Here is a 15,375-nt window from a genome sequence, read left to right as displayed (position 1 = left end):
TGGTTTAACATGGAAGATACAGTAGAATTCTAAGCAGCATAAGAAATAATGATGTAGTTTGGTCGGTGTGGCTCAGCAGTTGAGCATCGACCCAGGAACCAAAAGGTCACCTGGTTCAATTCCGGGTTGGGGCACGTGCCCCGGTTGTGGGCTCAATCCTTAGTAGGGGGAATGCAGGAGGCAGCCTATCGATGACGTTTCTCTCTCATCAATGTTTCTATCTCTCTCCCTTCCTCTCTCTCTCTAAAAAAAAAAAATCAATAAAAACATATTTTTAAAAAAAGAAACAATGATGTAAATAATATCTGAGTTATGTCCATAACATATTGAAAGAAAAAGGCACATTACAAAATTACATGTACTGTCTGATCTCAACTGCATGAAGCATTTGTTTCTATATCAGTGTATGTGAGAGACAGAAAAAACAGAGGCAGAGTAATAGTTAAAAGAATGACCACCAACATGTTCACAGATGACTTTTACTTTCCTGTTTATAGTTTTCTATATTGTTTATGTCATTTTGTACTGAGTGTGTACAACCTTCATAAGTTAAACAAAACAAAACATTAGAGTGAACAACACCAAAAACGGACCATAATATAAAACAGTGATAATGATGTGTCAATGCAGGTTCATTGATTGTAACAAATGTACCACTGGGGTACAGGATGTTATGGGGGAGGCTGTGTATAGGGGCAGGGCGGGGAGTTTATAAAGAAACTCTGTACTTTCTGCTCAATTTTGCTGTGAACCTAAAAGTGCCCTAAAAGCCTATTTTTTTAAAAAAGACATTAAAGCAATTCAAAAGTTCTGTTCATCAGAAGCAATATGAGCCCCACAGAAGTGAATTTGAAAGATTTTCATCAGAAGCTGTTTTAGGAATCCTGCAGACTGCTCAGCGGTGTGGGGTGGTCGGGGGAGCATTCATTACATGTAGCCAGCATTTCACCTGGCCGGCAGTTCCCCACCAGAAACGGATCAAAGAATGTTCTCCTCTTTGGAGAACCTGTTTTGTGCATTCACCCTGAGGACACTCTACTGTTTTTCTCCTGTTATGTCTGATTTAATAGACTGTTTCCAGTGAAAGCTTAGAGGACTTAAGACTGTGACAGATAATCAGGGGCTCAAGAAAAACAATTTAACACTGTCTTTGATTAGCTTTAAAATGGAGTTCTAGTGGTGGCAAAAGACCAGGCTGCTAAAAGATAAGCTGTTCGTAAGGGGCTTTAATTGAAGAACAAATGCCAAGATGAGACTTTAATGATAAGTTTCTGTTGTCTCCTCGACCGGGAGTTCAACCGGGAGACCGGGAGTTCGATCGCTCGTTATGATGTGCAGTGACCACCAGGGAGCGGTGCAGAATGAAGGAAGGCCCTGGCTGGCAGCAAGAAGGCTCCGATCGGCCCTGATTGCCGGCCAGGCCTAGGGACCCTACCCGTGCACGAATTTCATGCACCGGGCCTCTAGTATATAGATAAGTTCATTATAATTTATGTGCCCTGTACTTTGCCAAATGCTACTTCTTCATATATATGTCTTATATATCTATTTTTAACAGAGCAAAAAGCTTAAGGGCTTCTGTATGGAATATATACCTTGTGGTTGGAACTATGTGAATGATATCCAGATTTTTAAATTTAATTCATTGGGGTGATACTGATTAATAAAATCATATATATTTCAGGTGTACAATTCGATAATACATCATCTGTACATTGTATTGTGTGTTCACCACCTTAAGTCAAGTTTCCTTCCATCAACATTTATCTTCTTACAACTTCCTTTCCCTCTGGTAATCACCATACTGTTGTCTGTGTCTAGAGGTTTGTTTTGTTTGTTTAATCCCCTCACCTTTTCCACCCAGCCCTGAAACCCCTACTCCAGGTATTTTTTTTAAAACTGGAGGAAGGAAAAGCCAGCCCTGACAAAAACTAAATCTTCATACCTGACCCACAAGAACTGGCAATGTCATAAAGGTTCACAAACTGTGGTAGTACGTAAGCAGAAGTATCTTAAGTTAACAAGGGAATGTTAATGGGTTTATAGTAGAAATGGAATCCCTAGAATGCCATGGCTCCAAATCACAATTTTCATCAAGCTACTATGAATTCATACTATGCAGGAATTTCAATACAAATGAAGCTTAATGGAGAAAAGGCACCATTAATAATTTATACAATATGCCCAACAATATCAAACTGCTATGTTGGGTAAAGCAGATACCATAAACTTGGGTTTAATGTCAGTGGCATTTGTTCAAGCTTAGCATTCTATACCCAGAACTAAAGCACACATTTCCTGGGTCCCTGACGTTATCCTCACGCAGGTGAGCACTAACCCAGAAGAGCATATTTGGTCGTTTCCCTTGGGAAACTTGTAAAATTAAAAATGTGGTTTGGAGCATAATTTTGTAGGCAAGATATCTGTGATCACTTAGGGTAATAGCATATTTTGGCTGGGTAGTTTTTCTACAAATATAGCACTCTCTTACCTCAAAAGTGGTGAAATAGCAAATATAATTATTCTCAGGGTAAGTCCTCATTCCTAAAGCCCCTTGGGTTAACTGCCATTAGATTTATTATAAGGGATTCACAACAAAGAAACTCAAAATTATTGGGAGAATTCATCGGAATTTCAAGTTAAGAAACACTGCTTATAACATTGAGAAGAACCGCAATATACTTCAAACGTACAAATGCCACAGAACTTCTTGATGTAAAGTATCCAGACACTTCCTATGCATATTTTATTTTTAGGCTTTTGCATGTTTACATGTGAAACAGATGTGACTCAATTTAAGACAATCTGGTTGGAATGCTTTCCTCACCACCAAAAAACTCCACTTACTTTCAAAAGGAGTCACACCACTCGGTTCCTGTAAGAACATGAGGAGTTTCCAGAGGGTACCTCATCTGAACTAAATTCCACACAATTGGTGAATTCCCATGCAACTCTCCAAGGAACAATTAACAACGTATTTTGTCTTCACAGCTACTTAATGAGATATTTTTTATTCTCTCCATTTTAAAATTGAGGGTTTTAGCCAGAGTCACAAAGCTAACGGTAGGATATGAACCAATGAAACCTTTTTCATTGCCTCACTGTCCGTGGATGTGGATTCTAGTTCTGCATCGACACCACTCTCAACATCTGGGCCCCACCGGAAGGAGGAGTTCACCTCTGTTCTGAACCGCTTCACCTCTGTAAGGAGGGCGCTAATGTTCTGCTCTGTCTTCCAGAATTGTTGGGAGAACATGAAATAAACCGAATAAAAGGCTTTTGAAAAGTTCAAAGCACAATATAAATGTGCCATGTGCTAAATATATTCAACTCTGAATATTCCAGCAACACAGATGACTTTCTAAAAGACAGAGAAGACCCGAACAGTGTTTTAGTTGCGGCCACCTTGGGGCGTCTTTTATGGTGTCTATCTGGAAGCCTGTAAAATGACAGACGAAAGTCTTGGCTGCAGAGCAAAAGCCCTGAACAGGGAATATAAAGAGTGGATTTGACATTTATTGTTGAGGATGGCCACGCAGTCTCAAAATACAAATGTAAACAGCAGTCTGCATCCATGGAAACACATTTTCTACTTAATAAAAGTATTCTTGATTTTTAAAGAACACACTAAAATGGTGGTTTTAATTTCTGAATGTCAAATACTAAGAGAATAGATTTTGTTTAAATGTATAGAACTCTGATAGACAAAAAAAAAAAATTCTTCCTTACCTCCCACATGTACACATTATTCTTAACCTGAGATCTTTTTTTCTTATCACCGACAAATGGTCCAAACTTTTTGCCTTTTAAAATTGGTTTAGTGGCCCAGACACCTAGAAAAGAAAACCAGTGTTTTTATAATCTATGTGGTTACCCTAAAAACTGAAGCACTAGTGTGCCCTCTCTTTCTCTCTAGAGCACACCTGTGCCTTTCCCACCCGCTTCTTTTCCTTAGGCCCGTATCTTTCGCTTTCTTTCTCTTAAGTTCCAAGGGCCCTTCTTTCGCTTCTGTAACTTGTTTTCTGAGTCCACACACAGCCCAGCTGGCTCATTTCTTCTGCCTCTGTGACTTTTTCTAAAAGGCTAAATAAATGTCTTGTACTCAAGTTCTTGGCTCTGAATTCTGTCTTTGCCAAACTCAAGAACCAAGGTCTAACAGTGCTGCTATCATCTGGAGCTGTGACTCAGATTGTCTTACCACCCTTCTCGGTGTGAAAAGAAAAAAAAAGATTGAAGCACTAAAATCATTCAGTTTCACAAAATAGTTAAAAGGCAAGATAATGTTAAATCAACTAAGAGCAGGTGAAAGCAAATTAACTCAAGTCTTCAAAAGTGATTTTTGTTCTTTATATTCTATATTTTCCAAACAGCCTCTAAAAAACCTATTTTGTTTTATAATAAAAAATAATGTTTTATGTATTTGCTTGTTTTTAATTTTTACATGTAAAATTAGCTGGACAGTACAATCACAAATACTTGGAAAATAGCACAATTAAAGAGAAAAATACTGGAATGTAGTCAAACTACAAATAATTTTTAAACTCTTCTATTTTTCTACATATTTCAATGATCTCCAATAAACATGAGTTGCTTTTAAAAAGGGTTATAAATATAGGTTTTTTTAATACATATTTTTGAAGTTTGTTTGTTCAAAGTGAAAAACCACCTCCTCACTGTTTCCTAAAATCTTAGCTACGGGACAACTCGCTTTGTGGAGTTTCAAACAGCCAAGAAGTATGCTGTTCTGGGTATTCTTAAGGGTGTCTCCATTTCCTCTGAACTGGCCATAAGGCAGGCAGACAGATGAAGCAGCCGTGGCTAAAATGGGAGTCAAGGGAACCGGTGCCCAGCAGTGGCTCTTGCTGACAACAGGTTCCCTCATCTCTGGCCTCAGTTTCCTCACATACAGGATGGTGGCATCTCAGCCAGTCCTGTTCAGCTAGAACATACGAATCCCACTTTTCTGTAAGTCTGCTATGAATCCTGTTTGATAACACAGCTAATAATAAATTAGTGGAGCTATAAAATCAAACACTTTCATGTGAATGATACAATTTAAATGCTCAAGTTACTGAATAGATTCCAATGAGGATTAGAAAAAGTATTTATTAAAAATTTATTCACACATATACATACATAAATTATAATATCAAAAGCACATATTTAAAAAAGAAAACAGGATATAAACATGACTGTGCTTTGACTAAATTTTTATCATTTACTTCCTTAGCCTTATGACCAAAGATTAAACCACAAAAATAAGATCAAACACACAAGATGTACGTCCACCCTGGATTCTTGTCTGGAAACTGCATGAACACCACATAATCTCCTAAGTCAGAGTACAAACTGTTGCTTTTATGGTGAGCTCCCTGCCTTAAATGCCCCAAAGGGAGTCGGCCCGCAGCTGCAGTCCCTGCCCCTGCTCCTTCTCGGGCCCTAGTTCTCACCAATCCGAGTCTTGTCCACAGCAGATGGGAGAAGCCGCACTTCCTCGGGAAGTCCTCGAAGCACATGTTCAGGTACCTCGGCCAGGGTCTCAGCGGCTGCCACAGGCTCAGTAGCGTTCTGCAAGTCAAGAAACAGAAGGATCATAGCAAAACGAAGAAATCCCAGTTAGCGTTTTGTTTTTTTCTGGTCCAATAAGCAAATATGCAAACATGTAACTGAAAGCTAAATCTGGCAAGCCAAGCCCAAGACCCAGAGCATGATGTCAAGCATTTCAGAGTTGCTTTGATGTCTGTTTGTGAGTCTCCAAAGGAAACCACTGACCTTCAAGCATGTCTTTGTTAATCTGTTTTGTTCCAGCCACCCACAGCCATTTTCAAAATATGTAATCTCCGGTACCACATTGCTTTAAACTCCCAGAGAATCGGGCAGCTTAAGCTTACACTTACTCCTAAGTCGAAGGCTACCATCAGCATAGTAGAACATTTAAAACTCACAATCAACACTCCTTATTAAACGAATGCCTTCAGCACATACTGTAAAGGCCACCATGGCCAGCCGGACCCCATCCGATCCATGCTTTCAGTCTCCACCACCAATACCCCTGGCAGAGCCTTGACTATTCCAACTAAGAATACTATAACTTATTCCGGACCTTTATGGGGAGTGCGACTTTCCAGGAAACAGTAATTTACCACCATCTACCAGGTCATTAAACAGCAAAGTCACCACAATATCACACAGTCTCTAAGAAAGACATTTTTATACTAACCAAAGTATATGTTCAAATTCACTGTAATCTTAAGAAATAAGATTACTATTAGATATGTATAGAAGGGGATGAAAAGGGGAGATTTACTAGTAAGTCAACTGGTAAAACATGACTGTTGTTTTACAAATAACTTTCAAGTCAAAGGGAAACCAAGCATCTGTTAACTGGTACCACATATACCCTAAAGAGCTCATGTGTGTATCATGACACCTAAGAATTCTGGGTTTTGTAGACCGAGTATTCTTTATTTCACTGCAAAGGGAAACATTCCCCAAGAACTTTCAAAGAAACCAACGTGGGCAAAAAGCAAACTCTAAGCTAAAAAGATTAATTTTCCCACAACAATCAAGCTCTTGTAGTTTTTAAGAAAGTTTTGTGCCAAGAAAAGAATATCGTCCAAATTTGAGTACTCCCAGAATTTCAATTTTTTTAAAAACTACCAATAGGCTGCTTCAAGACAAAGAAATCCCACAGCAATGAGCGAGTGATAATGAAGGTCTCTCTGGCCTGCTTTGAGCCGAATGCACAAAAGCAGGCACTGAAGACCTGGGTGCCTGCCTTGCATGGAGTAGTCGACAGTGCATATGCCTCAGAAGCTTTGGCCCCAACATCATCACACACAAGTTAAGTGCCTTCCAAAGCCTGGGAATGCCAAATGTGTTCCAGAAAATGGCCTTTGGCATTTTTAATTAGCTAAAGTATAAAAATTTCTCACTTCTAAATATAGTGCCAGTTTTTACATTTTTACTCTATAAACTAGAATTATGGAAACGTGAATCAATTTCAAAGCAGAGAAAGGTATAAAATTGGTAGTTGGTACCCTAGGGCAGTGGTCGGCAAACTCATTAGTCAATAGAGCCAAATATCAACAGTACAACGACTGAAATTTCTTTTGAGAGCTAAAAACCGACTTCTGCGCATGTGCCACGAAATTTCAATCGCACTGTATGTGCGCGCCCGCACGTGGTATTTTGTGGAAGAGCCACACTCAAGGGGCCAAAGAGCCACATGTGGCTCACGAGCCGCAGTTTGCCGACCACTGCCCTAGGCTATATAATAGTTATTTTTTTAAATACATTTTATTGATTTTTTTTACAGAGAGGAAAGGGAGAGGGATAGAGAGTTAGAAACATTGATGAGAGAAACATCGATCAGCTGCCTCCTGCACACTCCCTACTGGGGATGTGCCCGCAACCAAGGTACATGCCCTTGACCGGAATCGAACCTGGGACCTTTCAGTCCACAGGCCGACGCTCTATCCACTGAGCCAAACCGGCTAGGGCATATATAATAGTTATTTTTTAACACTGATAAATTAAGCAATATTAACAAGTACTAGCCCGAGTTATGAGTCCTATCACTCCCAGTAAGAGAAAGGACTCCTAAGCAAAGATTTTAAAGAATTTGACATCATCTAACCTCCCCAGGAGCTTTGAAAAGACAGTGTCAGCTAACCTAAACTGATACTTCCAGGCAATATCACAGTAATGTTAACAACTTAATTAATATGTACTCAGAAGCTCCCCGGGGACTCCTTGTAGAGCACTGTGCTAACCATCTTACATGCATGACAGAGTTTACTCCAAACAGAACAGGAGGCAGGGACCGTCAGTGCCCCCTCCAGACAACACACACAAACATACATGAAGAGGCCTAGGGAAATGGTCTAAGTTGCTCAGGGCCATAATTTGAACCTTGTTTGTCTGACCTCAGAGCCCAAGCTCATAACCACTGTGGTGTTTCCAGTTAAGATTCTGCTAGATTAGGTTTGCGCCTCTAATGTAAAACATGATGGCTACAGTTGATAACACTGTTACTGAATGAAATTTGCAAAGAGAATAGAACTTAAATGTTCACACATACACACAAAAAGATAAATATGATATGAGAGGTGATGGATATGTTAACTAACTGGAAGGTCAGAATGCTTTCAAAACATATATGTATATCAATTCACTACAATGTATAATTTAAATATCTTACAGATTTATTTGTCAATTATATCTTAATGAAGCTGGGGGGGAAAAAAAAGATTCTGCTGGAATATAACCTAAGAACATCTACCCTAAAACCTCCAAATGTCCAGGGAAATGTCAGCAGAAGATGGTACCTAAGACAGAATGGTCATTCCCACAGGAAATTTGTAGCATCAGTGTAAGTTGGAGACCAGGTATATTAAAATTGGTGAAACACTGTGAATATAAAGGACCTCAGCAGAGCTGCCACAGGGGAAAGAAGTAAGGAAAATTCCTACACTTTTACTTACCTGCTTTCAGCCAACCCATTATTTATAATTTGGGCTCGTTTACCTAGCTGGGAATAGCTAGTTCTGTTTATTTTAGAACCCTTTACCCTTTACACTAGAACGCAATTCAACTTTTATCTCTACGCAGCCACCCAGCCCTGGCAGCTCCAAGGCCTTCCTCTCACCTCTCCGGCTGTCGGAATCTCCCCTGCATAGAACATTTTTAGAAAATCAGTGATTCGAGAAGCAGAAAGTGGGTTTACCTGCCCAAGGAGAACCATCCTCTCCCCTTCCTTATTTTTCCTTCATAGGTCTTATCACAATTTTAAACCATTATTTGTATAATTTCAAGTTTAACGTACCTCCCCATCAGAGTGCAATAAAGACATATTGTGTATATGTTATTGAATGCTACACCCCAATGCTTAGCAGGAGACATAAAATGTTTGTCACTTAAACACATGAATGCCTAAATGATTCTTGTAAGCTAACTGAAATCTTTTTTAGAAAAAGGAGGGATACAAATAAAATAGCAGGGTCATCTATCAGAAAGCATTTTCTCCATGTGTGCCTGAATTTCTTGCATCTGAGATAGGTGTTTTCCTGGGTTGATACAAGAACCCTTTTTTGGAATATGTGATATGTTCTCAATTTCAAGCAACCAATTTATAAAGTAAACCTTTGAAACAAAGGAACACTTCAAAAAAATCTCTCCCTCACACATTCAATAAACTGGAATCGCTTTTTTGCATATATCTTGATAGTATCAGATGTCATATACTGTAAACAGGGTCATCCATCTTGGTCCCAGACTGATTTTGTCTGTAAGAAATTGCAATATCTAATCATTTAATTTAGTAAAATATTTCCGAGTCCCTCCTATGGGCCAGGCAACGTTTCAGGCATCACATTTGCCTTAACAATGTTTCCCTCTAGTGAGGACAAACAAAATCAGAGATACACCATGCCTGGTAGATACTGATGCTCTAAAGGAAAAGCAAGCACAAGAAAGACAGTAATGGGGAGGGGAGGGTGCTACTTTAGACAGGGTGCTCAGGGAAGACCTCTCTACACCTAGGAAGAATCACGCGATGATATGGGGTGAAATATGCCAGGAAAGTGAACCAGCAAGGACCGCTGCTGAGTTAGGAAAAAGCTAGGTGTGCTCAGAGAAGAGACAGGCAAAAGACCAATGTGCGTAGAGCAGAGAAGGCGAGGAAGGCAGGAGTAATAATACTTTAGGAGAAATGTATCAGCACTTGCTGATCTACACAGAAGGAACCAACCACAGACCAGGCTGCAAGCTCTCGGAAGGAACCCTGGCTGCTCCTTCTCCCAGGACCCCATCCTTGCTATCCCAGAATAAAGGCACATTCGCATTTTAAGGCTTTTTAACCCTGATCGCTGTGACAAGTATGGAGGAAGTTACAAGGACTTCCAGACTTCCCTACTATGCAATAGGAAACACAAGAGCCCTTTATTTCAATGAACTGATGTGGAATGGTATGTATTAAATGTAACTAACACACTAAATATAAGTTAATTTAATTAACATACCTAATTCCATAAGTTAGTTATTAACTATTAATTGATCTTGTTAATTTGATGTCTCCAACTTCTTGCCTCAATCTCAAATGTAGTTGATATTCACTCCCATCCCCAATAAATGGCCAAGCGGCCCTCCTGCACTCAGTCTACCACTCAGTGATTAACAAACACTCCTGGGTGCCTGCTCGGCCCTGAAGAAACAACGGTTAGGAAAGCTGATCTGGCCCCGCCCCACAAAGCTCACTGGCCAGAGGAATTGCTCTTCTGCTTCCCAGCACACAGAAACCTTAGAGGTATTTTGATTCTCCAGTTCTTCCAGCTGTGGGGCATCTGAAAGGCCCCTCTGCTGCTTCCTCCTAACACCTTTCCTCCAGCCCAGGATGACTATCCTCTGCCATGCTGGGGTGCAGGAGAACTTAGGGAATATGACATTTATTCCTTGCTCTGGGCCAAGGTCTATGCTAAGCACTGTCCATGCATTACCTCACAACCACCAAAGCTAACACTGACCGAGTATGCAGGCCACTCAGACACGACTCCAAGCACTTTCTACGCATTACCTCGTTTAACCTTTACACTACCACTCTGGCTGTAATTTTATGATCCCCTTTTTACAGATGAAAACTGAAACCTGCCCAGAGCTGCAGTTAATGAGTGGCAGAGCTAGGGTACAAACCCAGTCAGGCAGGCTTCAGGGTCTGGACTTTCAAATACGATGCAGTGGAGTAGCTCTGTCAAGTAACTTCCCTAAGCTACAAGATTTTAAAGTAGTGGAGCCAAAATCAAGTCCAGACAGTCAGACTCCAGAGTCCACATTATAACCAGTGGGGTCTCACACTATCGTCCGGGGATGCCTGGGAAGTCCCTCTCGGGGGTCCAGGAGCTAGTTTTTATAATAATACTAAGATGTTACCCACCTTCTTCACTCTTAGGTATGGAGAGGGAAGTGTTGGGGAAGCTATGACATTCTGCTGGCTAATGGTATGTGATTAATCTTAGGTTTCAAAATGTTCTGCTTTAGGAATAAGGCCATGTGTTAAGGCTTGAGCATTCCAGGGAAATGTCTGGGGAGACAAAGAGCTTGGCATGTTCAGGAAAAGAGGCCACTATGGCCAGGTCAGAGTGACCCAGGGAGAAAGCAGAGGTGGCCACCACCAGAATCTGCAGAGCCCTCAGGGCCAGGGCAGAGACTGGATGGCATAGGAGAGTGGTGGGACCCCACCAGAAGGTTTTGCTCAGGGGAGTGACAGGATGTCAAGAGGTTTTCTATTCCATATTCGACTCCCTGGCCCCTACAGGCACCAACTTCTGGCTCCTCTTCCCTTCACCAAATTAGGTCTCTTACTCCTGGGGGGGGGAGGGGGAGAGGCTTTTGCAATTCAGGTTTTTAGTTGATAATGAACCCAGGCCACTGGTCCTTATGGCCCTCAATTCTTCTGACAGTCAATATTCTCTACATCTGTCCAGGTCAAGTTCAAATCCCAGTTCATCCATGAAGTCATTCTAAACAATTCATGATGATTGTCCACCTCTCTGATTTCCTATATGGTCAGTTTTATGTTGTATAAGTAAGTATAGTACTTAAGGCACGGGGAAAATGATTCAATGGGGAGAGATGTCAGTGAGGCAATCAATTAGGAAGTTTCTATAACAGCCCAAACAAGGGATGTTTGGGTCTGAACTCAAGCAATGACAGTGATAAGAAGGTATTTTATTTTATTTTAAAGTTTTTTAAAATATATTTTTTATTGATTTCAGAGAGGAAGGGAGAGGGAGAGATAGAAACATCAGTGATGAGAGAGAATCATCCATCCACTGCTTCCTGCATGCCCCCTAGTTGGGATCAAGCCTGCAACCCAGGCATGTGCCCTGACCAGGAATCAAGCAGTGAGTTCGATAAGGAGGTATTTTATAAAGGCAGAATCAAGACTTAGTTACTGCCTGAAAATAAGAATGGTGATATAATAGTAATACACAGTGTTTCCTACATATATGCCGGGCACTAACCTTAGTGCTTTATGTTTATTAACTTCGCTCCTGACCACACCGCATGGCGTGGGCACCACTACTATTCCTATATAACAGGTAAGAAAGCAAATACCAAGAAGTCAGTGACCTGCTCAAGGTCACGCAGCTGGACTGGCAAAGCCAGGACTGAAGGTGGACTGTGAGTCACAAGATAACTAAAGGGAGGCAGAGCTAAACAATCCTGAAACCCTCTCTACCAAAGCATTAACATCAGGGTAACAAAATGCAAGCCTTCTGGCCACCGTCTTCTATACTGCAGAGGGAAATGCTATTCAAGTTCCTAAATTACTTTTCAAATTTCAAAAATAATTCAATTATCTTCAGAAAGACATTGAACTTGATTTTATTTTATAAATTGCTAATTTATAAATTTAGAATATGTGATTCAAAATAAAATTTAAGTGTCATCATTATTAAACACATTAATTTCCTCAACTATACACTCATTAACTGAGGTTTAAATCATCATGGATAGAAACCATCTTAGTTGGAAGTCTTTTTTAAAAAGTATGAAAAATAAAATTTGCATTTATACTTATAGAAATAAGTTATTACTTATAAAAATACAATTCAATGTTAAGAATATGCTAAAATAGCAAAAGTAGTTTCAATTTTTTACACAATATATATTTTTAGAATTAAAAAAAAGTAGAAAAGCTATCTAAAATAAAGATAGAAAGCCATCCCAGGGTTTCCCCTAACCTTTAGAAATATGGTGTGAAGAGATTTATCTAGAATGGCCAGATGATGGCCCATAAAATATTTTCTATAAAAGGAATAAGCTACTGATATGACTCCATTTATGAAAAATTCTAGAACAGGAAAAGCCAACCCACAGGGACAGTGAGCCAGATCAGTAGCTGCCTGAGGCAGAGGTTGAGAGGAGGACTTCAGAGCCACAAAAAGGAACTTTCTGGGGTGACAGAAATGTCCTGTCTCTTGACAGAGGTGGTAGTTAACATCAGTGTGAAAACTCAGGACCACACACTCCAAATGAGTACATTTTACTGCACATAAATAAGTAAATAAATCCTACACTCTCTTTAAATCATGTTGAAACTTTAATGCTCCAAGAAAATAAAAAACAAAAATACCAATGTCATAGGAAAAAAAAGACGTTTTAATTGAGATTTTTTAAAAACCAATTCAAAACCCTTGAACAGTTTCCCTTCTCCCTGAGTAAGTCTACTCTGGCCTGTCTGCGGAGACCACTCACTGCCCGCCCCCCCCTTCTGCTCCTCGGAACCAGCCTGCTCCACTTCCTCTCCTCACACTCAGATGAACTCACTGGAATGAGTGAGGTAACTCTGCTCTACAGCATGACACTGGCACTGCCTCCTGTGAGATAAGGCTGCATTCACCCCCGACATACACAGCATATACTCATGTTTTCATTGTTTAAAAGATAAGAATAAGCAAATTTTCCTGGTATTTCATTTAAATTTACAGAAGTACTTCTTTCACACACTCTACCCAGACAATGGCCATAAATTATTTTATCAGATTTAATTGATTTAATTAAAGCACCAAGATTTTTAAATACCAATTGATCAAAACTAATACTAGAGAGTAATATTGCTTAATATTAAGACATATCATTATATATTCAAAATAAGAGGTATATTATTGCTACCACAGACTAATAACCACCATAATAATCATTGTTACCAGCAAAAAAAAATAATATCCAAGAATTAAAGAGCATTAAAATACTCAAATTCTGTGAACAACTCCAATGAAATACTTTACTATTCTTGGGGGGAAATGGGTGGGGGTGGGGATCAAACAAGCTTCAGTTTACTGAAATAGCATTAAATTATATGCGGTTAAGGAATGAGTAAGACTGCAATAACAGTAAACAGATGGGGACATAGATAAGAAAATCTTACATACCGCCTTTGGAAAAGAAAAGCAGTCAAACAGTTCTGAAACATTAAAAAGTACCCTCTTGCCCAAAGCTGGCAGGTCCGTTAAGTTGTCCGAGTGAAGAAAATGCCCTCAAATATGGTGTTAATCGCAATAGTGAGCAAGCATATTACCACGCTCTTGCCCCTTTACAATCCAGTCTCATGGCAGTGAGCATGATATGCTAAAAATGGAAAGCAAAGTATGTCCCTGTCCAGTGGCTTCCCACTGAACTTATAATAAAATATAAACTTCTTCCCATGGCCTTTAAGGACCTATAAATCTGGCCCTTGCCTCACATACAAACTTCATCTTGTCCCAGAGTCCCACGTGTTGCCAAGCTCCAGCCCTGGCTTGCTCCCTATGCCTTGAACCTGCAAGCTCATTCCCACCTCAAGGCCTTTGCACTGTCTGTACACGCTGCCTAGAATTTTCTTTCCCCAGATCCTCATATATCTGGTTCTTGCTTATTACTTGGGCTTATTATTCAATTATTATTATTAAGAATTCTATTAATTTATTATGATTCTCTTGTTAACCACCTTTCTGGAATAGCCTTCTCTGACCATGTAATCCAGAGAACCTCCCCCTACCTTCATGCAGCATTCTTTACCACATTACCTTGCTGCACTGTCTTCACAGCAGTTTTCACTGTCGGAACTTATCTTCCTGCTTTTGCACTGTTGCCCTCTGCGAGTATGTAAGCTGCAGAGCAGAGCCCTTACCTATCTGCTTCACTGCAGAATCCACAGCATACTGGGATGCAGTCTATGCAGGATGAGTGATGGGATGATGGAAACATGGATGGCTTATCACAATTCTCAGGGTTACATTTGCAGTGTCAAGTGATTTACCTTCCTTTAATTTTTTTTTTTTTTTGTATATAAAACTTTAAAACAAGTTTAGGAGGCTAAATTACTGGCATCACCACAGATTATTGATCAGGACAGAGAGATGCTGCAATCATAAGCTACTATACTGGTAGCAATTTCAAATATTAGTAATAAGAGTTATACAAAGGTTCTTTTTAGAAAATTGAGTGTGACTCAATAAATGGTAATCAAGGCCATTGTATTACATCAAGGTGAAAACCTACAGAATGTTATATATTAAATATATATCAATAAAGCTGGAATGATTGGGCTGTACCCCAATATTACAGTTCTCCTGTTCTCCTAGGCACTTGACAGAATGCTCTGCTCCCCTCCACACACACACCTGAGTTTTAAAAGTTAGATGTGGCCATATGACTAACTTTGGCCAGTTAAATGTAAACAGAAGTGACATGTGTTGAGACAAAGTCTCCATCATCCTTGGTTCTTGAGCAGCCTCAATAGCAGAGCTACAATGGATGCATACTGAGAACAAGAAATAAATGGTTGTTAAGCCCCAAAGATTGTGGAGCAGCCTGTTAGCACAGCATCACACA

The 15,375-nt window shown here is 39.9% G+C and overlaps 1 protein-coding gene across 1 annotated transcript in view; it reads right to left on the bottom strand.

The window, feature by feature from the left end:
* The window catches only part of PRDM2 (PR/SET domain 2), a 109,822-nt gene that overhangs the window by 74,360 nt on the left and 20,087 nt on the right, over positions 1–15,375 (bottom strand). Inside the window, exons 3-4 of the mRNA XM_054721206.1 lie at positions 5,451–5,568; positions 3,730–3,833 (exon numbers count right to left, since the gene is read on the bottom strand). Coding sequence (XP_054577181.1) covers positions 3,730–3,833; positions 5,451–5,568 — 222 coding nt within the window. The remainder of the gene's footprint in view (positions 1–3,729; positions 3,834–5,450; positions 5,569–15,375) is intronic.

Source organism: Eptesicus fuscus, chromosome 9 (assembly GCF_027574615.1).
Source record: "Eptesicus fuscus isolate TK198812 chromosome 9, DD_ASM_mEF_20220401, whole genome shotgun sequence".
NCBI lineage: Eukaryota > Metazoa > Chordata > Mammalia > Chiroptera > Vespertilionidae > Eptesicus > Eptesicus fuscus.
Note: the sequence above shows the minus strand (reverse complement) of the source record. Positions and strands in the feature narration are given on the sequence as shown.